This window comes from Leptonychotes weddellii, chromosome 4, assembly GCF_054177405.1.
Source record: "Leptonychotes weddellii isolate Sample4059 chromosome 4, ASM5417740v2, whole genome shotgun sequence".
NCBI classification, from domain to species: domain Eukaryota; kingdom Metazoa; phylum Chordata; class Mammalia; order Carnivora; family Phocidae; genus Leptonychotes; species Leptonychotes weddellii.
The window spans coordinates 145,049,881-145,076,780 of record NC_138372.1 but is presented as its reverse complement, the minus strand read 5'-3'; the positions used below and the strand labels follow the sequence as shown (position 1 = coordinate 145,076,780).

Below are 26,900 nucleotides of genomic sequence, written 5' to 3'. Positions count from 1 at the left end.
CTTTCTCTTCATTCTGGGACCCCTATAATGCAAGTGTTCTGCTTAATGTTGTTGTATAAGGTCCTTAAGCTATCTTTGCTGGGTTTTTTTTTTTTTTTTTTTTTGCTGCTCTGATTTGATAAGTTCTGCTGCCTTGTATTTGAGTTCACTGATCCTTTTTCTGCTTCATCTAGTCTGCTGTTGAACCCTTCTAGTATATTTTTCAGTGATTGTATTCTTCACTTCCGTGACTTCTATTTGATACTTTCTTATATTTTCTATCTCTTTTTTGAAGTTTTCACTTTGTTTATCCATTCTTCCATGCTTGGTGAGTATCTTTATGACTGTTATTTTGAATTCTTCATTGGGTAAACAAACCACTTACCTCCATTTCATTAAGATATCTTTCTGAGGTCTTGTCTTGTCCTTTCTTTGGAACATATTCCTGTTTCTTAATTTTCCTGACTTTCTGTGTTGGTTTCTATGCATTAGATAAAACCATGAACTCTCCCAGTCTTGCAGGAATGGTCTCTTGTAGGAGATGAACCTTATTGTTCAGCTCTACTCTAGCTCTTGGTTGTCTCTCAAACTTTTTTGATTGCCCAAGCAGCCTATTTTTACTCTAAGTAGCTCCCAGTATTTGAGGGTGTACCAACACCTGTTAGTGTCCCTAAGTGGATGATCCCAGTTAGCAGCTACATTCAGGCTGATTGGAATCCTGTCCCTCAGGCAGTGGCTTTTAAAGTATGCAAAATATATAGTCATGTGGGACCATAAACAGAAGTCCCACTGTCCACCAGAACCAGGTAGACTAGAGGTGTCCCCAGATGGCAGCCACAAAAGTCAGGATGCCAGAGAAGTGTACAAGCTCCTTTCCAGGAGTTACTGGCATTCTGGAACAAGGCAGAGGGATAGCACAATAATAGTACCTGATGGTCTCCATCCCCAGAAAGAATCTCAGAAGTCTCTGTATGTGTGTCAAACCAAAAGAAGCCTGTCCCTTGGGCTGAAGTTCCAGGCCAAGTAAATAGGCCTTTTTCACAGAAATTTTGAGATATGTTTCATTATGCTAGTGCTGTGCCCTGGTGGTGGTAGCTGGCCAAGAACTGCATCTCTAGTTGTTATTGTCCCATGGAACCCAGGAATAAAAACCCCACTGGCCCCCAGAGATAGGCAATTAGGGGACATCCGCTGGGTAGCAGCCATAAAAACTGAGACCACCAGATTAAAACCTGGGGTTCTTGATGTGTATACAACAAGCTTCCCTCTGGAGATGCTGTGGCCTGCAGCATAGCAGAGGGGGAGTGCAAAGGTAGTGCCAACCATCTGAGGTCTTTGGAGAGGGTCTCTCCTTCAGGCTGCAGCTATGAAGATAAGCTAATAGTCCCCTTTTATGGAAAGAAAGACTGGGTACTTCAGATTTTTGCCTCTGTGCTTTGCCCTAGGGGTGGTAGCTGGTTAAGAATGCTTTCTCTGTCTTATATAAGCTTGTGGGACCTGCAAGCCTAAACCCCTCTGGCTACCAGAGCCAGGTGATCTAGAGGCCTCTCTTGGGTGGCAGCCACAAAAATTGGGGCACCATTTGAGGTTACAGACTCCTTTCTGAGAGGTACCAGTGCTCTGGAGTGAGGCAGAGGGAGAATGCAAAGTTGACACCTGCTGTCTGTCTCTTAGGAGAGTGGTAAATTAGATGCTTTAATAAGATAAGCAGATGAACATCTTTCACGGAAAGTCTGGGTACTTTGCAGTCAGCTGCCTCTACGACTGTTAAGGCTGTGCCCCATGGCTCTTTAATAACAGTTTCTCAGTTCAAGCTCCCTTGGCTTTCAGACATAGATGTTTTGGAGACTCATCTCTCAAGTGCAGGTCATAAAAGGTGGGGTGCCTGATAATGGTGTTAAACCCATCATTCCTCAGGGAGTAGCTCAGTGTTTCAAGTTCCTCTTGATTAGAGGTGACTGTGCCAGAGTTTATGTGTGGTTCATGGTGAGATTATATCTCAGCCCCTCTACCTGCTTGGATATGTTTTTTTTTTTTTTCCCCATATGTAGCTGTAGGTTCAGTGTGACCATGTGAGGAGGTAAGTTCAGGATCTTTCTATGCTGCCATCTTGAACTTAATCTCCTAAATATCTTATCTTTGTTTCAGTTGCGTTAAATTTGAGACCAGAGTTTCTTTTTTTATAATTATGAGCACTTTGGTTTTTCTATTATTAGACATTTTATATAAATAAGCAAAGATTCTGTGAAGTAAAAATGCATAAACATTGCTGTTTGGGTATAAGTAGAATTGGTATAAATGGAACAGCTCCAATAAATAAGTAGTAAGTACATCTTTCCAGAGGCAGACTTGGCTTGTCAGTGTACTGTATGAAAGTCAAGGTCTACCTAGTCAAATGTGTAGTTTCTTGGTATACCCAAGAGGGTACCAGTTGGCTTGTCATTGGAGGAAGAGAACAAAGGAAGCTATAGTATTTCAGATGTTCACTGCTACATCCACTTTAGGAATGAAATAGTACTTCATCGACAGTCTGTACTTCTTCAGTGTTCTCTTTAAGTTCTTTCTTCTTGATTTCATTTGTCATGACTTTGGACAATTTGAAATTAACCTGTACATGGAAAGGTCAGTATATGTCCTTACAGTTTTAGGAAACAATACTATAACAAAAAGGTCAGAATTCTATATTATAAATGACAGATTTTTCAAAATATAAAATTCCCTGAAAGAAATGGAAATCAGAGTTAGAATTTGACATTTGGAAAATAAAATGTTAAATGAATATATGCAGCAGCACAATAAAAGAAATATTAAATAGTAGATCTGGGAAAGAAAGGTAATCAGATGTAGTCAATGGGATGTAAAGCACAAATCAATTCAAATACAAATAAAGAGGAATTATTTTTGCTTCTGTCTAGAGCTGCACTTTACAAAATAGTAGCCACTGGCCACATAGTAGTTAATGACTATTTGAAATGTAGCTTTCACGTAAGTGTGAAATAACCAGATTTTGAAGTCTTAGAATAAAAAAGAATATGAAATACATTAATAACTTTTATTTGAATTTTTATGTTGAGATGATAATAGTTTAGATATGTTTGGTTAAATATATTACTTTTTTCCTGTTTTTATTACCTTTTAATGTGACTACTGGAAAATTCAAAATTATGTATGTGGTTTGCAGTTTCTGTTGAATAACACCAATCTGTAGTGATTAAATTAAATACAGACTTGAGCAATCAAAAGGTGATAGGATATTTTTAAAAATTAAATTACAGTGAGTTTAAGATCAGAATTTTTTTTTTTAAGATTTTATGTATTCATTTGACAAGGAGAGAGAGCACAAGCAGAGGAGGCAGCAGGGAGAGGGAGAGGCAGCCTCCCCACTGAGGAGGGAGCCCAACGTGGGGTTCGCTCCCAGGACCCTGAGATCATGACCTGATCTGAAGGCAGACACTTAACTGACTGAGCCACCCAGGTGCCCCAAGAGCAAATGATATTCATCATATACTGCTTAAAACATGAGACTGAAATACCTGCAAAAAGTATTTGCAACTTATAAATAAAGCCATCAAGACAAGAAGCAGAGGAGTTACAAAGAAGAAATAATTCTTTTAGGTTAATGTCATTATGAAAGCTAGTAGAAAAGGCATGTATCCAACATACTAATTCTTTTAAGAAGATATTAAGGATAAGATCAGAAGTTATAGAGAAAGGAAATATGTTTAGAAAGGATCTAAACCAGTGGTCCTCAAGCTTTTTGGTCTAAGGACCCTTTACATTCTTATATTCCTTGGAGTATCAGATTTTTTTATTTGCATTATATCAAATTTGACCAAGTATTAGAAATTGAGCTTATATTGGGGCGTCTGGGTGACTCAGTTGGTTAAGCGTCCAACTCAATTTTGGCTCAGGTCATGATCTCAGGGTCATGGGATCAAGCCCCACATCAGGCTCTGGGCTCAGCAGGGAGTCTGCTTGAGAGTCTCCCTCTCCACGCACCCCCATGCACACGCACCCTAAAATAAATAAACCTTTTTTAAAAAATAAATTAAGCTATATAATAATTTCCCTAATATGGCCTCCATAAGAAAGTACCACAGACTAGGTGACTTAAACAATAGGAATTTGTTTTCTCACAGTTCTAGAGGCTAGAAATCAAAGATCTAGGTGTTAGCATGGTTAGATTCTTCTGAAGCCTCTCCCCTTGGCATGTAGATAGATGGCTGTCTTCTCTTTTTAGTAATCACATGGTCTTTCTTCTACTTGTGTTTGTTTCCTAATCTTTTATAAGGACACCAGTTGTATTGGATTAGGACCCACCCTAATGACCTCAGTTTAACTTAACCACCCTTTTAAAGGTTCTCTGTCCAAATAAGGTCACATTCTAAGGTACTGTGAGGTTAAGACTTAAACATGTGACTTTGGGAGGGCTACAGCTTAGCCCATAACAGTATCCTTCCCTTACATTCTAGCAGTTATTAACATTTTGCCACATTTCTTTTTTTCTTACTCCTATTTGCTAAAACATTTAGGAATGAGTTGCACAAACATGTCCCTTTACAACCCCCAGTACCTCACATACACACTAAAAATGAAGGCATTTTCTTAGATAACCACAATACAAGTCAGGAAGTTTAACATTGATACAGTACTTTAATATAGTTCATATCAAATTTTACCAGTTGCTCAAATAATGTACTAACTGGCAATTTTTTTTTCCTGATTTGGAAACATTGCAATTAGTTGTGATGTCTCTTTAGTCTCCTTTAATTTGGAACAACCAGTTACCCAGCTTTTATGACATTGACTTTATTTTGTACCTTTTATGAACTGTATCCAGTATTTCCTCAAGATCAGATTCAGTTGATGCATTTTTGCCAGGAATACTTCTTTTTTAGTGTATCACATGAAGAAGAGCTTCGTGGCAGTTTTCCTTACCATTGTGGTGTGAAATTTAATTGGGTGGTATTCACCAGGTTTCTCTGCTCCTAAGTTATAATCTTCCCCTTTGAATTAATAAGTACTTCGTGTGAAAGTCAAAGTAATCTCTATAAAGGGTTTAGTAGGTTTTGTCATTTCCCTCTGCTTCCCTCCCTCTAGTGGCTTCCTATCTGTCACATTTAGAATAATGTCTAGGATTTTTACCATGATCTATGAGCCCTCTTCTGTAACTCACTGTATGTATTTTAAATAGAGACTCAGCGTGCACATGTGAAGCAAAAATTTCACAAAACAGTACTATCCTTACTGTTTTAGCTCATTAAAAATCGTATGGAATGAAGAATGTCTTATACAATAAGTTCTCTTTTTTGATCTACTTAGTTAATTTTACCAAAAATGTTGAGACCCATAGTTAAAAAACACTGCCCTCCAGTGCTGATTGTCTCATACTCTACCATTTTTTCCTAGCTCACTTTTCTTTAGCCATGGTGGCCTTCATACCATTTCCCATACTAAAAACATGCTTCTGTTAATACTTTTTATACCTGAAGTGTTCTGCCTTGTTTCATTTCTCCCTTTATTGAGACCTCTCTTCACATGTTACCTTCCATCTCTTAATAACCTATATTAAACAAAACTGCATTTCTATTCACCTGCTTTTTTTTTCTCATGGCACTTTTCTGTTTCTTGATATATTTACATATTTATGTTGTCTGATACATTATGATACAGCTGAAGGTCCAATCTGATAATCTTCAAAAGTGAAAAAAAGTTTTTTTCTTCTACTTCTTAAAAAATGGCTGTTGTCTACAGGTTTTAGTAAAGTAAAAATTTAAGTGCGTTTCCCCCGATTGTATTTTATGCCACTTAAGCTAAGATCTGGCATCTTCCTATATTCCAATCTCTAGTCAATGTTAAAACATCATTACATAATTAACTTACAAATGGATGTTCAAACAAAAATGCAACTCAGGTTTTTGTACGACTTCTTTTCTGTTGTTTTCAAACATCAGTTTTGGATATGCTACACATGCACAACTTAACAAAATTTAACTGTCTAAGCAGAATACACACATATTTTATAGTATGTGGGTTACCGTATCTGAAATAGTGCTCAGCCAGGGACATCCTTGATTGTTGCTTAATAATTACTATAAAAAAAGGAGAGTGGGGGAAGATAGTGGAGCGAGAGGACACTGAGCTCACCTTTTCCCATGGATACACTGAGCCAACAGTTTCAGTTCAGGAAACTCAGTCTGAAAACGACCTAAAGACTTGTCACAACAGATCTTCCACAGCTAAAAGCATAAAGAGAAGCCCACACTGAGAAGAGTAGGATGGGCAGAGACACATGGTCATGAACTGAACCAAACCCCCAGCTTGGTGACCCATAAGCAAGAGGGATATCATGGGCTCAGATGAGTTAGGGGATCAATACCCACACTGGATACTCTGGCCCTGGGGAACTGTACAGGGAAGGTGAGTCCCCATAACGTCTGGCTTTGAAAATCAGTGGGGCTTAACTGGGGGAGCCAGAAGACAAGAGGAAAGCAAGTGTCTGCTCTTAAAGGCTAATGTGCTATATTACTTGGTCTGAGACCCAGCAAAGAAGCAGCGATTTGAAAAGCACATAGGTCATACATGGAAATGCATTGCTTAATTTCAGGACGTGTGCCAGGGGGGCAGGGATCTGTAGGAACTTTCACTGGGAACAGAGGTGCTGGCAAGTACCATTTTTCTTGCCCTTCATCAATCTAGCTGGATGGAAGCATGTGGGAGCTGATTTTTGACATTCTCCAGCTACCCTGCTAGCACTACTTTTCACACTCCAGCATTCCCTGTGGACCTATCACTGGATCTGTCCACCCCAGCACATGCTCCTCCAAAGTGGCTCTAGCCTGGACCATCTGGTGGGCAGCCCTGGCCAGGACTAGTGCCCCTCTAAAGCAACTCCTGCCCAAGAAAGGGGGAGCAGCCCCGTCTACCAGTATGCCCACTGTAGCTACAGCCAGGCCTTTCAGCCAGTTGCACCAGGGGCAAGCCCTGCCCACCAGTGTACCTGGAGCAGTCATAGCCATTCATTACAGACAGCCAGGGTAAGGGCCAGATCTGCCCACCAGCATACTCAAAGCTGCTCCAGCTGGGCCTCTAGCTGATCATGCTGGTGGCAATTTCTGCCTACCAATGTGCCCACAGTAGTCATGGCAGTTCATTGTTGACAGCTGGCTGGAGGGCCAATCCTGACCACAGGCAACCCCAGACACAACAGGAGGGTGCATGCAACCCACACAAAGGACATCCCTGGAGCACCTGGTTCTAGTGGTCTGAGGGCAGTTGCACTTCTAGGCATCACAGGATGCCTTCTACATCAGGCCACTACTTTCAAGACCAGAAGACACAGCTGACCTACCTAATACATAGAAACAAACAGACAAAATGAGGAGACAGAGGAATATGTTCCAAACAAAAGAACACGACAAAACTTAGTAAGAGCTAAACCAAATGGAGATAAGCAATCTACCTGATAGAGTTCAAAGTAATGTTTGGGCTTGAGAGAAGAGTGGACAAACAGTGAGAACTTCAACAAAGGGAAAGAAAATATAAAAGGAACCCATCAGGCTGAAGAATACAATTAATTGAAAAATACAGGGAATTGACAGATTAGAGAATGTAGAAGAATGGATTAGGAATCTGGAAGACAGGGTAGTGGAAAGCAACCAAGCTGAACAGGAAAAAGAAGAATTTTTTAAATGAGGATACATTAAGGGACCTCTGAAACATCAAGTGTAATGACATTTGCATTACAGTGTTTTTAGGAGAAGAAAGAGAAAACAACAGAAAACCTATTTGAAGAAATAACAGCTGAAAATTTTCCTGTCCTGGGGAAGGAAACACACATACATATCTAAGAGCCTCAAACAAGAGGAACTCAAAGAGGTCCATACCAAGACACAATAACTAAACTGGCAAAAATTAAAGATACAGAGGGACTCTTAAAAGCCATAAGAGAAAAGGAAACAGTTACATACAAGGGAAACTCCATAAGGCTAATGACTGATTTTTCAGCAGAAACTTTGCAGGCCAGAAGGGAGTGGCATAATATGTTCAAAGTGCTAAAAGAAAGAAACCTATAACCAAGAATACTCTACCTGGCAAGATTATCATTCACAATTGAAGGAGAGATAAAGAGTTTACCAGACAAACGTTAAAGGAGTTCATCACCACTAAACCGGCCTTACACAACAAATGTTAAAGAGACTTCCTTAAGTGGAAGAGAAAAGGCCATGACTAAAATTGAGAAAATTATGAAGGAAAAACTATCACTGGTAAAAGGAAATATACAGGTGAAGGTAGAAGATCAGTCGCTTATAAAGCTAGTATGTATGTTGAAAGACAAAAGCAGTAAAATCAAATATATCTTTAAAAATTAATCAAGAGATACACAAAATAAAAGATGTAAAGACATACATAAACATGGAAGAGGAAGTATATATGTATATATGTGGTCCTTTTAGATTGTGTTCTAACTTAAGTGACCATCAACAATGTAGACTGCTGTACACATGGGATATTATATATGAACCTGATGGTAACCACAAACTAAGAGCCTTTAATAGATACACAAAGAGAAAGGAATATAACATTAAAGAAAGTTAAGTCACAAAGTAAGAGAGCAAGAGAAGAATGGAACAGAGAACTACCAAAATAACCAGAAAACAACAAATGGCAATAAGTACATACCTATTGATTACTTCAAATGTAAATGTACTAAATGCTCCAAACAAAAGATATAGGGTGACTGAATGGATTAAAAAAAAAAAAAACCCATATGTATTCAGCCTATGTGAGACTCATTTCAGAACTGAAGACACATAGAGACTGAAAGTACAGAATTGGAAAATGATCCCATGCAAATGGAAGTGGAAAAAAAAATCAGATAAAATAGACTTTAAAACAAAGACTATAACTAGAGACAAAGAATGTATAATGTTACATTATTAAAATAATGATAAAGGGATCAATACAACAAGGGTTTATACCAATTGTAAATATTTATGCAACCAACACAGGAGCACCTACATATGTAAAAGCAAATATTAAAAGACAAAGGGAGAAATTGACAGTAATATAGTAAGAGACTATCAACCCACTTACATCAATGGATAGATCATCAAGACAGAAAATCAGATTAGTAAGGAAACAGTAGCTTTGAATAATACATTAGACTAGATGAACTTAATATATATATATATATATATATATATATATATACACACACACACACACACACATAATAAATAGATATATATAGATATAGAACATTCCATCCCCAAATAGAAGAATACACATTCAAGTGCACATGGAACATTCTCCAGGATAGATCACATTAGGCCACAAAACAAGTCTCAACAAATTCAGAAAGTTTGGAATCATATCAAGCATATTTTCCAATCATAATGTATGAAACTAGAAATCAGTTACAAGAACAAAACTGGATACAACACAGACACATAGAGGCTAAACAATATTCTGCTAAACAACCAGTGGGTCAATGAAGAAATCAAAGAGGAAATCAGAAATTACCTGGAGACAAATGAAAATAGAAACACAATGGTTCAAAATCTTTGGGATGCAGCAAAAGCAGTTCTAAGGACATTTATAGCCAAATGGGCCTATCTCAAGAAACAAGAAAAATATCAATCTTACCTTTTAACTAAAGGAATGAGAAAAAGAACAAAGCCCAAAGTTAGTAGAAGGAAGGTAATAAAGCATAAAACAGTAGTAAGGGAAATAGAGACTAAACAAACAATAGAAAAGACCAGTGAAACTGAAAGTTGGTTCTTTGCAAAGATAAACAAAATTGATAAACCTTTCATCAAGAAAAAGACTCAAATAAATAGAATCAGAAATGAAAGAGAAGTTAAAACTGATATCACAGAAATACAAAGGATTATAAGAGACTATGGCAAAAAATTATATGTGAACAAATTCAATAACCTAGAAAATGGGTAAATTTCTAGAAATATACAAACGTCCAAGATTGAATCAGAAAGAAAGAAAAAATCTGAACAGACTGATAACTAGTAGTGAAACTGAATCATTAATCAAAAAACTCCCAAAAAACAAAGTCCAGGAACAGATGGCTTCAAAGGTGAATTCTAAAATTTAAAGAAAAAGTAATACCTATTCTTCTCAAACTGTTCCAAATAATAGAATGCTTACAGATTTGTTCTACAAGGCTAGCATTACCCTGATACCAAAATCAGGCAAAGACACTTTAAAAAAAAAAACTACAGACCAATATTTCTGATGAATATAGATGTAAAAATCCGCAACAAAATATAAGCAAACCAAATTCAACAATATATTAAAAGGATCATTCACCATGACCAAGTGGGATTTATTCCAGAAATGTAAAAATGGATAATGGTTTATTATCCACAAATCTACCAACATGATAAACCACATCAACAAAATAAAGAATAAAAATCGTAAGATCATCTTAATACATGCAGAAAAAGCATTTGACAAAATTTAACATTGATTTAGGATAAAAACTTTGAATAAAATCAGGTATAGAGGGAACATACCTCAACATAGTAAATACCATATATGACAGAGCCACAGCTAACATTATACTCAAACTGAAAATTTTCCTCTTAAGATCAGGAATGAGACAAGGATGCCTACTCTTGCCACTTATTCAACATAGTACTGGGAGTCCTAGTTGCAGCAGTCAGACAAGAAAAAGAAAAAGGCATCCAAATTAGTAGGGAAGAAGTAAAACTAAGTAGTTCCACCACTGGGTATTTACCCAAAGAAAACAAAAACAATTCAAAAAGATCTGTGTAGGGGCACCAGGTTGCACAGTCAGTTAAGCATCCCACTCTTGATTTAGGCTCAGGTCACGATCTCTGGGTCGTGAGACTGAGCCCCTTGTCGGGCTCCAGCTGGGTGTGAAGCCTGCTCAAGATTCTCTCTCTCCCTCTACCCCTCCCCTCCCCTCTCTCTTTCTCTCTAAAAACGGGAAGAAAAAACCCCAAAAGGTATAAGTATAAGGAATATAGTCCGTGGTATTGTAATAACACTGTATAGTGACTCTTGGTAGCCACACTTCTGATTAGCATAGCATGACATAGAGACTTACCAAATCACTATGTTGTTCATCTGAAACTAACAGAACATTAGGTGTTAAACTGTATTTCAATTAATTTAAAAAAAAAAGTAAAATTGTTTGCAGATAATGTAATGCTGTATATAGAAAACCCTAAAGACCCCAAATTTGTTGGAACTAATAAATGTATTTACTAATGTTGCAGGATACAAAATCAACATACGGAAATCTTTTGTGTTTCTGTACACTAATTACTATCATAAAGAGGAATTAAGGACACCTCATTGACAGTTGCATCAAAAGCAATTAAAATACCTAGCAATAAATTTAACCAAGGAGGTGAAAGACCTGTACTCTGAAAACTATAGTTGATGAAAGAAATCAAACAAAACGCAAGAAATGGAAATATATACCGTGCTTATGGATTGGAAGAATTTATATTGTTAAAATGTCCATAACACTCAAAGTAATCTAGATATTCAGTGAAATGCCTATCAAAATACCAATAGCATTTTTCACAGAACTAGAACAAAACATCCTGAAATTTGTATGAACCACAAAAGACCACTAATATCCAAGGTATTCTTGAGAATGAACAAAGCTAGAAGTGTCAATCCCAGATTTGAAACTATACTACAAGCCATAGTAATCAAAACAGAATGATACTGACACAAAAACAGACCCATAAATTAGTGAAACAGAAGAGAGAGCCCAGAAATAAACTGATGCTGATATGGTTAATTAATATATGACAAAAGAGGCAAGAATATATGAGGGGGATGGGGCACCTGGGTAGATCAATCAGTTGAGGGTCCAACTCTTGGTTTTGGTTCATGTCATGATCTCAGGGGTATGGGATCGAGCCTCAAGTAGGACTCCACACTCAGCAGGGAGTCTGCTTGGGATTCTCTCCCTCTCCTTCTGCCCCTCTCTGCCCCTCCCACCCTGCTCTCTCTCAAATACATCTTTTTTTTTTTTTCTTTAAAGAATATACAATGGGGAAGAGATAGTTTCTTCAATAAATAATGCTGGGAAAAGAATGAAACTGGACCATTTCTTCACACCATACCCAAAAATAATTTCAAAATGGCTGAAAAACCTGAATGTAAGACCTGAAGCCATCTAACTCCCAAAAGAACACATAGGCAGTAAAGGCTTATACCTCAGCCTTAGCAGTATTTTTCTAAATCTCTTTCCTCAGGCAAGGAAAACAATAGCAAAAATAAACAATTGGGATTACATCAAGCTAAAAAAAATTTTTTTTTTAAAAGATTTTATTTATCTATTTGAGAGAGAGAATGAGACAGAGAGAGCATGAGAGGGGGGAAGGTCAGAGGGAGAAGCAGGCTCCCTGCCGAGCAGGGAGCCCGATGCGGGACTCGATCCCGGGACTCCAGGATCATGACCTGAGCCGAAGGCAGTCGCTTAACCAACTGAGCCACCCAGGCGCCCCAAGCTAAAAATGTTTTTGAGGGGCAAAGGAAACCATTAACAAAATGAAAGGTCACTTACCAATTTGGAGAAGAGATTTGCAAATGATATATCCAATAAGGGATTAATATCCAAAATATATAAAAAACTCCTACAACTCAACACCAACACCAAAAGGCAAAGGACCTGAATAGACATTTTTCCAAAGGACACACAACAGATGACCAAGATACCTGTGAAAATAAGCTCCACATTACTAATCATCAGGGAAATGCAAATCAAAACCACAGTGAATCACCAGTGAGAATGGCTAGTATCAAAAAAGACAAGAAGTAACAAGTGTTGGTGAGGATGAGAAGAAAGGGAACCCTTGTGCACTTTTGGTGGGAATGTACATTGGTGCAACCATTATGGAAAACATGGAGTTTCCTCAAAAAATTAGAAATAGAAATAACCACATGATCCAGTAATTCCATTCCTGGGTATTTATTGAAAGGAAATAAAAACACTAACTCAAAAAAGCACTAATCCCCATTGTTCATGGTAGCATTATTTATGATAGCCAAGAACCAACACAGGGAAACAATATGTGTCCATTGATGGATTAATGGGTAAAGAAAATGTGTGTATACGCACAATATATTTTTTAGCTATAAAAAAGAATGTAATTTTGCCATTTGTGACAACATGGATGCACTTTGATGGCATTATGCCAAGTGAAATAAGTCAGAGACAAATATATGATCTCACTTATATGTGGAATCTCTAAAAACAAAGCAAATGAACAAACAAAAACACCCATAAATACAGAGAACTGGTGGTTGCCAGAGGGGAGGGGGATAAGAAGACAGACAAAATAGGTGAAGGGGATTAAAAAGTACATATTTGGAGTTATAAAAAGTCACAGGGATCAAAAAGTATAGCATAGAGAATATAGTCAGTAATTTAACAACTTTGTATGGTGACTTATGGTAACTATACTTGTCATGGTGAGCATTTTGTAACATATATGATTGTTGGATCACTAGGTCATACGCCTAAAACTAATGCTGTATTACATGTCAACTATGCTTCAATTAAAAATAACAAATAATAATTACTATAAAATGGGCTTTGGAGAGCATGCAGTGGTGGTAATTAAGAACATGGGTTTGGAAGCATATCCGAACTGAAATCCAGTTGCCATTTATTAGCTTAACTTAAGTCTCTTAACATCTTGTTTTTGAGTTTCCTCTTTTACAAAATAGCATCATATTCTTAATTCTCAAGTAGTGAAGATTAAATAAGGTAGTTGTAAAATAATAGAAAATATGTATATATACTCTGCCTCCAGTTCCTGACACCGAGTTCCTGAAACCCTCGTAATTTCCTAAATGGTAAGACCAGGAGGAGCGTCTTTTAATTTTAATTAATTAATTTTAATTTTAATTCTATTTTTTAATTATCACACTTCATTTTCATTTACTTAATTCACTTAGCAATCTAGTTACTTCATTTGTAATCTTAATTCTGATTTTTCTTTTGGACAAGATTATGTTGTGTGGATTTTTAGAGTTTGCAGGGATGAGAGAAAACCTTTGGAATTATCTTGAGATGGATGTTTAGTGTGAACATACGTGGAGATTATAGGGAGCAGTAGAAACAATCTCTTTCAGATCTCATGAAGAACTAGAAGGTCATCCTATAAAAAATGCATTGGCAAGTCAGGTCTAACAGAGAAGTGGAATATTGTTTAGAAAACAGCACATAGTTTTGATGAACAGGTAATCTACTTATCTCTTGAGAACCAAATGTCCCTTGCTCTGTGCTCCAGTGCAGTGTATGATATCCTTCTTAGATTATTTTCCATAAGTAACCGAAGTCTTAAGCTGCTGGGAGAAGAGCATCAAATCTTAGCATCCCAAGGGCTCAGAAGAAGACCTATTGCTGGTAAGGGGAATAAAAATAAAAACTTTAAAAAACACCATCTCTGGGCCTGGGAGAGAAGTCAGATCATCCGAGGCCCAGACTATTAGAAGTTTTCTACCACTGGAGGAAGGACCGTGTCACTGAAAAGGCCCAAACCCTGAAATAACTTAACACTAGGGGAAGTTGAAGCCAGGGATACACTGAGAGTAACCGTAACAACAGAACTCAAGCTTAAATCAGCCTTTTTACAACCTTACTCTGTCATAACCACTCACACTAGTGACCTAGCAGAAATGTGTCCATTCTCGGGCATAAATACTACTTACCTCAGTCTCTACTGTTTTTCACATCCCGTATTTAATAAAAAATTACAAGGCAAAAAAATAATAATACAAGGCACACAAAAAGAAGAAAGTAAAAACATTCCACTGTCAAGAGACAAGGCAGACCAGATAACCAGACTCAAAATGATACGTATTTTGGAACTACCAGACAAGGAACTTAAAATAACTGTGTGATGTTAAAGAGTTTAGTAGAAAATATGAATTACATACATACGTACATAAATAAATGCAGAATTATAGCAGAGAGAAACTGTAAGAGAATAAAATGAATATTCTAGAAAAAAAATCACAGCAACAAGAATGCCTTAACAAACTCATCAGTATATTCAGTACATCTGTGAAAAAAGAATTAGTGACCTTGAAAATAGGTTATTAAAAATTAGTAGAACCTAAACCAAAGTGGGGGGTGGGGTAGGGATTAAAAACAAAAAAAGCATTTAGGAGTATTTACATCTGATTGGAATCCCAGAAGAGACATGGAACATTCACCAAAATAGACCATATTCTGGCCCAAAAAATAATCCTCAACAATTTTTTAAAAATAAGAATCACAAATGGAATGTTCTCTGATCATAACAATTAAATTAGATACTAGTAAAACAGAAAAATCTGGAAAACCCACAAGTAATTTGGAAATTAAATAACACATTTCTAAATAACCCATGAGCCATAGTGGACCTCACAAAGGAAGTTAAGAAATTTTGTGTTGAATGAAAATGAAGCATAGTACATGTAGGATGCCCCTAAAGCAATGCTTAGAGGGAATTTTTATAGCATTACAGGTTATATAAGAAAAAATGTATCAACTTAATAGTTTAAGCTTGCACCTTAAACTTAGGAAAAGAGCAAATCAAATCTAAAGCAAACAGGAGAAAGGAAACTTAATAAAGGTAAGAGCAGAAATCAGTGGAAAATAATAAAAGCAATGAAACCAAAAGCTCATCCTTTGAAAAGATCAAACTTGGTAAGTCTCTAGCCAGAATAACCAAGGAAAAAGAAGACACAAATTACCAATATTAGGAATAAAAAGGTGCATAAAGGTCCAAAGACAGTAAGGTGTAATAATGGAATATTATGAGCAACTCTGTTTTCATATATTTGACAATTTAAGTGCAGCAAATTCCCTAAAAGACAAGCACAGTTCACTCAAGAAGAAATAGATAACCTTAGTAGTCCTATATCTGTTAACAAGATTGAATTTATCATTAAAAACCTTCTAACAAATCTCCAGACCTAGGTTGCTTCACCAGTGTTTTACCAAACAAAGAAACAGTATCATTCATCTACAAACTTTCCCAGGAAATAAAAGGAATACCTCTAAACTTATTTTAGGAGGCCACAGTACTCTGATAGCCAAAGTTATGACAAAAAAAAGAAAAGTATGAAAAAAGAGAAGCCAATATTGTCATGAATAAAATGTAAAAATTCTCAGTAAAATATTAGTAAATGAAATCCAACAGTAAATAAAATGATAATACATCATGACCAATTATAGTTTATCTTGGGAATTCCAGGCTGATTCAGCATTCAAATATCAGTGAAATTCAGCATTATCAACAGACTAAAAATATTTTAGCCACGTTTATGCCATTTATGATAAAAATGCTTGGCAAACTAGGAATTGAAGCTAACTGCCTCCCTGAGAAACCTAGAGTTAACATTGTACTTTATGGTAAAAGACCGAATGCCTCCCGCTAAGATTGGTAGCAGGCAAGGTGTTTGTCCTCATTACTCCTAGTCAGTATCGTGCTGGAAATCCATGCTAGTGAAGCGAGGCAAGAAAAAGTAGTAAAAAGCGTGAGTAATTATCACAAGATTCCAGTACTGTTATGAGAAGAATGAAACCAAACATTTTTTAGGTGTTAACCTTAAAATCAGTGTTTATATGCAGTTCCTTTATCCACTCTTACTTTGCAACTTTGAATGGAATTAGAAGCCTATTTTCCTGTCATGGCCACTGACCAATCCAAGAAGGATCAAACATCTTTCAGTGGCTTTTTTTTTTTTTTTTTTTTTAGTGACATAATCTTGTTTATTTAGCTATATAGAATACTTGATTTAAAATGAAGACAAGGGGGGCGCCTGGGTGGCTCAGTCATTGAGCGGCTGCCTTCAGCTCAGGTCATGATCCCAGAGTCCTGGGATCAAGTCCCATATCGGGCTTCCTGCTCAGCAGGAGGCCTGCTTCTCCCTCTCCTGCTCCCCCTGCTTGTGTTCCTGCTCTCGCTGTCTGTCTCTGTCATATAAATAAATAAAATCTTTAAAAAAATAAAATGAAGACAAGAAAGTCTGGAATTTATTAGGTAAAATGAATATTACACAGTCTCTTACTACACATAGAAGAATTCTAAATAGTTTACCTCATTAAAGCATGTTTTTTCTCACATTATTTGCAGTTAGTATCATCAGACTAGTTAATTTTAATTTGCTTTATTTAAAACTTCCAGAAACTTGGTTTTGAGAGTATATTTAAAGCATACAAATCTTATTTCAAGAATAATTTGTTCACTTTTTTCTAGGCAGATCTGCAAACTACTGAAACATGCATTATAGGAAGGTATAAAATTAAAACTGATGGGCATACAGGTGGAACTATAGATAGAATTTGTTTGACAATAAAATGACAAGCAGAATGATGAATTTTGCGTTTCTTAGTTTTGAAATGGTGCAAGAGTTTAGAAATTTGTCTAAATGAAATATGCTGATTAACACAGAGTAAGGGTTTTCTTTTTAATAGCTATTCACACATTTCTTAGGCATAAAATTAAGTGCTATATGATTTCATGAAGATCATTGCTAAGTTGCTATGCTTTCCCCATTAATGTTCATTTCCTTTGTTTAATTTGGAATGCCAATAATATTTAAGGAAGTATCTATAGAAGATGCCTAGAATGGCGATAAAGAATATTTGGTTTACTAAGGTCTTTCTAAGTTCCAAGCACTATGCAGGTGCTTGAAATATATTTTACTGATTATAACAATTGTGAAATAAGTACTATTATTGTCATATATTTACAGGAGAATGAAATAGGGGCTAAGTAGCCCACCTAGAGTCATAGGCCTCACCCTCAAAGAGCATATAAAGGAAATGAGATAAGTTTTATAGGAGAGATATAAACTGTTGTTGCCTTATTTCTTTTTATTAACGGAGGAAACTGAGAAGAGAAGGTATTATTTGAGTATGGCATAAAGTTCAGGCATACCTCCTTTTATTGTGCTTCGTAGATGCAGTGTTTTCGTTTGTTGTTGTTTTTCTTGTTTTTGTTTGGTTTGGTTTGGTTTTTTCACAATTGAAGGTTTCTGGCAACCCTGTGCTGAGCAAGTCTAGTGAGCCATTTTTCCAACAGCATTTGCTCACTGTGTCTCCTTGTCACATTTTGGTAATTCTTATAATAATAAAAAAAATTGAAAAATTGTATTTGTTAGTCATCTATGATCATTGATCTTTATTGTTAACTATTGTAATTGTTTTGGGGTGCCACAAACCTTGCTCATATAAGATGGCAAACTTAATCTGTAAATGTTGTATGTATTCTGACTGCTTGACCAACCTTGCCATTCCCTTCTCTCCCTCTCCAACCTTCCCTATTCCCTAAGACACATCAATATTGAAATTAGTCCAATTAATAACCCTTCAATGGCTTCTAAGCATTAAAGTGAAAGGAAAGATCACATGTCTGTCATTTTAAAATCAAAAGCTAGGCTGCTTTCCCCAAATGGCTAGCCACGTTGTGAATGCAAAGGAAAAGTTCTTTTTTTTTTTTAAGATTGTATTTATTTATTTATTTGACAGAGAGAGACACAGCGAGAGAGGGAACACAAGCAGGGGCAGAGGGAGAGGGGAGAAGCAGGCTTCCCGCGGAGCAGGGAGCCCAATGCGGGGCTTCATCCCTGGACCCTGGGATCATTACCTGAGCCGAAGGCATGCGCTTAATGCCTGAGCCACCCAGGCACTCCGGAGAAGTTCTTGAAGGAAATTAAAAGTGCTACTCCAGTGAACATACCAGTGATAAGAAAGCAAAACAGCCTTAACTGATACAGAGAAAGTTTTAGTGGTCTGGATAGAAGATAAAACCAGGCACAACATTCCCTGAAGCCAAAGACGAACCCAGAGCAAGACCCCAACTCTCTTCAATTCTATGAAGGCCTGGAAGAGGTAAAGAGCTGTAGAAGAAAAGTTTGAAGGTAGCAGAGCTTGGTTCATGAGGTTTAAGGAAAGAAGCCATCTCCATAACATGAAAGTACAAGGTGAGGCACAGCAAGTTATCCAGAAAGTCTAGCTAAGATCATTAATGATGGTGACTACACTAAACAACAGATTTTCAGTGTAGACAAAACAGCTTTATATTGGAAGAAGATGCCACCTAGGACTTTTCATAGCTGGAAAGGAGAAGTCAGTGCCTGGTTTCAAAGCTGCAAAGGACAGGCTTGACTGTTTGTTGGGGGTGAGTTCAGCTGGTGTTTTTAAGTTGAAGCCAGTGCTCATTTACCATTCTGAAAATCCTACAGCCCTTCAAAATTATGCTAGGGGTGCCTGGGTGGCTCAGTCGTTAAGCGTCTGCCTTCGGCTCAGGTCATGCATGATACCAGGGTCCTGGGATTGAGCCCTGCATCGGGCTCCCTGCTCGGCGGGAAGCTTGCTTCTCCCTCTCCCACTCCCCCTGCTTGTGTTCCTGCTCTTGCTATCTCTCTCTCTCTATCAAATAAATCTTAAAATTATGCTAAGTCTACCTGCTTTTGCTATATAAATGGAACAACAAAGCTGGTTGACAGTATTTTTTTTTTTTAACAACATGCTTTACTAAATATTTTAAGCCCACTATTAAGACCTGCTGCTTAGCAAAAAGATTCCTTTCAAAATATTACTGTTCATTGACAGTGCATCTCGTCATCCAAGAGCTCTGATGGAGATGTACAATGAGATTAATGTTTTCATGCCTGCTAATACAACATCCATTCTGCAGTTCATGGATCAAGCAGTAATTTTAACTTTCAAGTCTTATTTAAGAAACATATTTTATAAGGCTATAGCTGCCATAGATTGTGATTCCTCTGATGGATCTGGGCAAAATCAGTTGAAAACCTTCTGGAAAATTTGCCATTTTAGGGTACCAGTAAGAACATTCTTGATTTTTGGGAAGAGGTCAAAATACCAATATTAATAGGAGTTTGGAAGTTGTTGATGATTTTGAGGGGTTCAAGACTTCGGTGGAGAAATAACTGCAGATATGGAAATAGCAAGAGAACTAGAATTAGGAGAGTCTGAAGATGTGACTGAATTGCTGCAATCTCATGATAAAACTTGAACTGATGAACAGTTGCTTCTTAGGAGATGAACAAAGAAAGTGGTTTCTTGAGTTGGAATCTACTCCTGATGAAGATGCTATGAAGATTATTGAAATTGACAACAGAGGATTTAGAATATTACATGAACTTAGTTGATAAAGCAGAGGCAGGGTTTGAAAGGATTGACTCTCAATTGTCAAAGAAGCTCTGCTATGGGTAAAACGTTTCCAGACAGTATCACATACTACAGAAAAATCATTCATGAAAGGAAGACTCAATCAATGCAGAAAACTCCATGTTGTCTTATTTTAAGAAATTGCTACAGCCACCCCTGTCCTCAGCAATAACCACCCTGATGACTCAGCAGCCATTAACATCGAGGCAAGACTCTCCACCATCAAAAAGATTACAACTCAGGGTCGCCTGGGTGGCTCAGTCGATTAAGTGTCTGCCTTCTGCTCAGGTCATAATCCCGGGGTCTGGGATCAGGCCTCACACTGGCTCCTTGCTCAGCGGGGAGTCTGCTTCTCCTTCTCCTTCTCCCTCTGCTTGTGCCTGCTCTCTTTCTGACAAACAAACAAATAAATAAATAAATAAATAAATAAAATCTTAAAAAAACCCAAAACAAAAACCTTGTTAATACATTGGGCCCATCCAGGTAGTCCAGGATTAGCTTTCCAGTTCAAGATCCTTAACTTAGTCATATCTGCAAAGCCCCTTTTGCCTTGAAAGATAACATATTCATAGGTTCCATGGGATTAAGATGTGGACATTGGGTGGGGGCGGTACATTAGTCAGCATACCATGGATGGTATACACGCATATTAAGAATCTCACACAAATATGAAAATTTGTTTGGAATGATATACTTGATGCTGAGGGTTCTCAAGAGTTCAAGCAGCTCATGTAACCATGGGAATAGAGGAAGTTCCCAGAGCAACTGATATTGAATGGAATCTTGGAGGGTGAGAAGGAATCCATCAGGCAAGAAAGGGCAAGAAGAGTCCAGGCAGAATGCGGTGTGAAAGGTATGATTGCGGTTTCTGTAATTAGGAGTACTTGGACTTCACTGTAATGGAGCTATGTATAAAGTGGGAGTGGAAGAAAAGGAACATCTAAGTTGGAATAAGGGGCACATAGCAAGAGACCTATACCCCCATCCCCTTTTTTCATGACTGATCTCCCTCAGTGGTAGGCCTTTTACTTGATGATTCAGGGCCCTCTGTTCTCTTAGTGTTGTCCATTCATATATGCGAGGATCAGAGGTACATCATTTTCATTGTTAATACCCAGTACTTTCTTAAGGCACTTGGCTCATAAAAGTAAATGCATTTTTATGAAAATATCAACCCCTATTTGTATTTCAACTATTTTTTCCTTCTGTGAAAGCCCTTGGTAAATTTTAAATGAGAATATTAGAGGGACATGCAGAGAAGAGAGCTTGAAGCAGTGTTGGATCCATCAAACTTACTATAAAAGGCCAGGCAGTTGGTGGTTTTGAAAATGAAACCAGTGGTTAGCAGGAGCAAAATGAAACCATGTGAAATTGCTGTTTTTGTAATTAATAGTACTTTGATTCCACTGTAATGGAGATACATATAAAGTGAGAGTGGAAGAGAAGGAACATCTAAGAATAAGGGGCCCTTTTTTTTTTTTCCCAAGAATAAATGTACCAGTTTTAAGTGTTTCACTGTTCTATTAACAAAGCTGCAGTAAACATCCTTGTAAGTATATATACGTATACACAGGTATCATCTATGAACACTGTCTGCCAGCCTCTCCCCCCTCTGTAGAGAACAAACAGAAGCCCTATCTCCAGGCATTGCTGGGGCAACAGAAATTGGGTTGCTCTGTCACAGGATTCTCCGGTGACCAGGAGCCTCTGCTGGCACAGCTGTACCCACAAACCCTCTAGCTGGAGAGCCACTTCACAGTTTTCCCTATTGAATACAGGTCAGGTCTCTACCTCTCATTTTAAGCCTGAAACTCAAGAGAGCAGTTCAGTATTTATCAAGTGCTATGCGTATTTTATGTTTTCTCCATTTGATGTGATTTTGTTGGTATGGTATTTAGACATTTTTAACTCTAATAATAACATTTCTATAAAGAATATCATTTCAACTTATTTTCATTAAAAGAAGTATTCTTGTAAGTATGAGTCTCAGCCTGATGGTTTTGTATTAAAATGAATTCCTTTAGTCATCAGTATTGCAATAAAAATTAACATAATAAACATTCTTGACATTGATACTATAATTAAATAGTACGTCAAAGTCAATAATTTGCAAAGACAGATTTGAACTTGAATCCCAGCATTGTGGTTTTTCTTTGTAGCCTAAAACAAGTTCTCAAACTTTCCAAGTATGTTCTTTTATCTATTAAATGAAGGTAACAATAGCCTTATAGGTTGAGATTAATATTTGTAACATGCCTGGCATATAAGCACATGCTCATAAATCCTAGTAGCTATAATTGTTCTTGGTAATTATTACAAGTTAACCTTTTGTAAACTTCATATTTGTATTCTATGTTTTAAAAAATATTCTGTCTGTAAATTAATGCTTTATATCATGTTTTAAACTAGGTTACTAACAGTTGAGAGGCAGTATAGTATAGTGGTTAAGAACATAAATTCCAGGGGCGCCTGGGTGGCTCAGTCTGTTAAGTGTCTGCTTTTGGCTCAGGTCATGATCCCAGGGTCCTGGGATTGAGCCCTGCGTCAGGCTCCCACAGGGAGCCTGCTTCTCCTGCTCCCTCTGCTGCTCCTGCGGCTGTGCTCTCTCTGTCAAATAAATGGATAAAATCTTAAAAAAAGAAAAGAATATAGATTCTGGGTTCAAATCTCAGCTCCACTATTACCAGGCTGCCCCTGGGCAAGTAACTTAAAGGTCCTGTGTACCATTTTCCTCAACTATAAAATAGACATGGCACTAGCACATTTCTCCCAGGCGCATTTCTGAAGAGGTAATCAGATTATGCATTGAGAAAGTTTAGAAAAGCTGCTGACATAGCACTGTGTGTCAATTATTGGCATCATGGTTATTTGTTAATTATTCTGTCACTTTTTATTTTAGGTGAATCTTGGAAGCAACCAGTACCTTTTCTCTGTCATAGTGGATCCTAAAGAAATGCCCTGCTTCTGTTTGCGCCATGATGTTGATGCCCTACTCTGGCAACCACACTCCAGCAAACAAGATGATATGTGGGAACATATTGCAACTTTCAATGCTTTAGGTATAAAACAAACTCTTTGCAAGAGTTTTCCATTATGTCAAAAATTATGGTCTTTTTTTTAAATTTTTTTTTTTTTTAATTTGAGCTGTCCTAATTATATTTGGATGGATTTGTACTATAATTTGGTTGCTTTTACTATAGCTGATGAACGTTAGTACTTTTGGAACAGAACAGTAGAATTAATCTGTTTTTATGCTTGTACAGAAGGTCAACACAGACTAGAAATCAAAGTGGTTATCTAACCACTTGAATCATTCTAATCAGTCATTTGTTTATTCTAAGTAAACTATACTGAATTAGAACATGAACAGCGGGTTTCATAATACCGTACATGGAACTTGTATTCAGGTTTCTTTAGAGTAATCTTCAAAAACATGATAAAATTGATCTAAGATAATGCACACGAGGAGACATCTGTCATGGAACTTATGTGCAAAAGAGCCATTGTAATGAAAACAGGGAAAGCAGAAATCAAATTTATTCTGTGGGGTAAAAGGGAAAATGGTTTTAAACTATATCTTGAAAAACTTTAACTCTACATAATTGTAAACTTATGCAATAATCGATTTTATGTCTAAATATTGTGTGGGAGCAGTTTTCTATGTCGATTAGGCACAGTTATTGCTTTATTAGGTGATTTTAAACTGGCAACAGGAAGTAAAATTATACATTCTGAATACAACCTTAATTATAGAGATTTGTCAGTTATCCTTTATAGTTAATAATGTAGGCTGCATAAATTGGTTAATTCAGACACCAAATGGGATTTTTCTGATGTGCAATACAGTTTTGTTGAAAAATTTAAACACACAATTTCTAGCCTCTTTACTACAATTCACAATTCTGAATCTTTTTTCAGTAAAGAAAGCACTATCATAATTTTTATATGCTCAGATTCTTCATTTGTATCCCTAAATCCATTATCATAGACAAATTCTACTACACTTGAATTTAAGTTAAATCAACATTGCGTTAGATATGTAGTCTTGAGATATTATATACATTATTAATTTTCTCAAGGTTAGCCTGGAGAGCTAATTCTAAAATACTCAAATAGGTATCTACATCCCCTTCACTTTTTCCTCCTCAAACTCTGCTTAATATTAAAACCAGTATTGAAATGCACCTGGGTGGCTCAGTTGGTTAAGTGTCCAACTCTTGATTTCAGCTCAAGTCATGATCTCAGAGTCATGGGATCGAGCCCCATGTGGGGCTCAGCACAGAGTCTGCTTGAGATTCTCTCCCTTTCGGTCTGCCCCTTCCCCCACTTGCATCACACGTGCTCTCTCTCTCAAATAAATAAAATCTTAGAAAAAAAAAAGTGGTGGCCTTCCTGTGCTCAGTCGTTCCTTTGCTCATTATTTGGTGAGTTCTCAATTTAAATTAGTGTCCTGTTTTTTCTCTCACATGTTATGACATTTGTAACCATGTCCCAATCTGAAAATCCTAATTTGTATTTCAGAACATAAATGCCCTTTTAACCTGTAAAGATTTTTTAAAAGACAAGATTTTTTCCAAAGTTTAGTTTTCAAGGGATGTCCTAATTGAGTTTTTAAAATCAGATACTTGAATTTTCATTCCAGCTTGTAGTGATCTCAAGGTTCTACTTCTGGAAGCTGAAGTACGACAGAATCCTACTACATTGTTGGTATTGGTGTATAAAAATAACCACTAACATTACAGAAATAATAAGAGAATGCATTGTCATATTAGCATTTTCAGGCTTGGGGCCTATATTATAGACACACTCCTGAAATAACTTTACAGTGGCATTCTATAATTTTTTCCCATTTATTTGATAAAAAAGATTCTGTAATGCTATATCTGTGATTGATGAGCCTAATTATTTTTTTTGAAGATTTATTTGAGAGAGAGAGCATGCATGCGAGCAAGCACAAGCAGGGGGAGCGGCAGAGGGAAAGGGAGAGAATCCCAAGCAGGCTCTACACCCAGCTCAGAGCCAGTCACTCAGCTCGATCCCACAATGCTGACCTCAGCTGAAATCAGGAGTCTGATGCCTAACTGATTATTAAATTGGCATTTACAGATAGTTTGACATGTTTTCAGTTTTATTGATTTTAGATTTTTAGTGTTTTAATTGTTCATGGAAATAATAAGGAACTATGTTTTTCTTAAAGAGATAAAACCCTACCTATTTTGTTCCTTAGGAATTAAAGCTATTTTTGCACCAGTTGGGAGAAACTGATTATGGGTAATCATTAATGGTTCAGAATTCAACCACTGTTGAATATTTATGGTGTATATTTTATTGAAGCATTTTAATTTGTAATAAAAAGTATGAAATATTAAATGTTTAATCACATTTTTCTTCTTTTTAATATATGGGGTTTTTATTTGTTTGTCTCTTATTTCTTGTCAGGCTACGTCCAAGCATCAAAGAGAGACAAAAAATTTTTTGCCTGTGCTCCCAATTACTCCTATGCAGCCCTGTGCGAATGCCTTCGTCGAGTATTCATCTACCGTCAGCCTACTCCCATGTCCACTATACTTTACAACAGAAAGGAAGGCAGGCAAGTAGGACAGGTTGCTAAGCAGCAAGTAGCAAGCCTAGAAACCAATGATCCTATTTTAGGCTTTCAAGCAACAAATGAGAGATTATTTGTTCTCACTACCAAAAACCTCTTTTTAATAAAAGTAAATACAGAGAATTGATTACTCCCAACTTTTGGCTTTTCTGTAGTGGAAAAGTATTCAGTTATAGCCAGAAGGTTGGTAGTTATACTGTAACCTGTTAAGTTTTACTATGTTAAATAAAATTATCTTGTATGAATTTTTTATTTTTTAAAGGATATTGGAAATATATTCAAGAGATTATGATTCTGTAAAAGTTATGGAACGAAGCTGAAAATGTAGAGGAAATTGGCTTCTATTAAAAAAATGTAAAAGTATTAGTAAGTATAATTATTTTTAAAAAACAGGCTGGAATTTCATCTTTTATATGAAAGATGTACAATTCAGTGTTTAAAAATAAAAATATTTATCATGTACTCTTTGTTCATTGATACAGTTTCCTCATTCTGTACCTATAGAATTTTTGGATAACAGATAAACTGTTGATTCTTGTAAATACTTAAGTGGACTAAATAGATGAGGAAGAGGGGGAATACAACAGAAGTACAACAGGTCCAGTATTCTTACAGTTTGCTGAAAGACTGATTTTTTTTTCAAATTATTTAATTTTTTCCACTTAATTTTTATCCATTTGTTCTTCCACAGACATAAAGAGATGATAAGATTCCACAAAGTGTAGCTCTTCTGTATTGCTATACAACAGACCACCTCAAAACTCAGTGATTTAAAACAAGGACATTTGAAAATCTATGAATCACTGATTGGGCCATCTCTGTTCTTTCTGCATGGCATCTCATTCTCCAGCAGGCTAGACTCGTCTTATTCCTGTGATAGAGAAAACTTGCAAGAGGGCAAGCCTTGGTATACAAGAGCTTGTCAGGCCTGTGTTTGCATCATTTTGCTCTTCTTGCATTGAACAAAGCAAGTCACATGGCCAGGTCTAAAGTCAGTGTGAGAGGAAACTGCACAGGAACACAGATAACAGGAGGTATAATTCTTAGTATCCATTAATGTAAATCTATCACACACAAATTATGATTTATTCTTGTACTTCTTCTTGAACTTCTACA

At 36.7% G+C, this 26,900-nt stretch overlaps 1 protein-coding gene across 1 annotated transcript in view; it reads left to right on the top strand.

The window, feature by feature from the left end:
• Positions 1 to 26,246, top strand: part of NUDCD1 (NudC domain containing 1) — a 71,747-nt gene extending 45,501 nt beyond the window's left edge. Inside the window, exons 9-10 of the mRNA XM_006744707.2 lie at positions 23,079 to 23,238; positions 25,619 to 26,246. Coding sequence (XP_006744770.1) covers positions 23,079 to 23,238; positions 25,619 to 25,911 — 453 coding nt within the window. The 3' untranslated portion in view covers positions 25,912 to 26,246. The remainder of the gene's footprint in view (positions 1 to 23,078; positions 23,239 to 25,618) is intronic.
• The last annotated feature ends 654 nt before the right edge of the window (positions 26,247 to 26,900 follow it).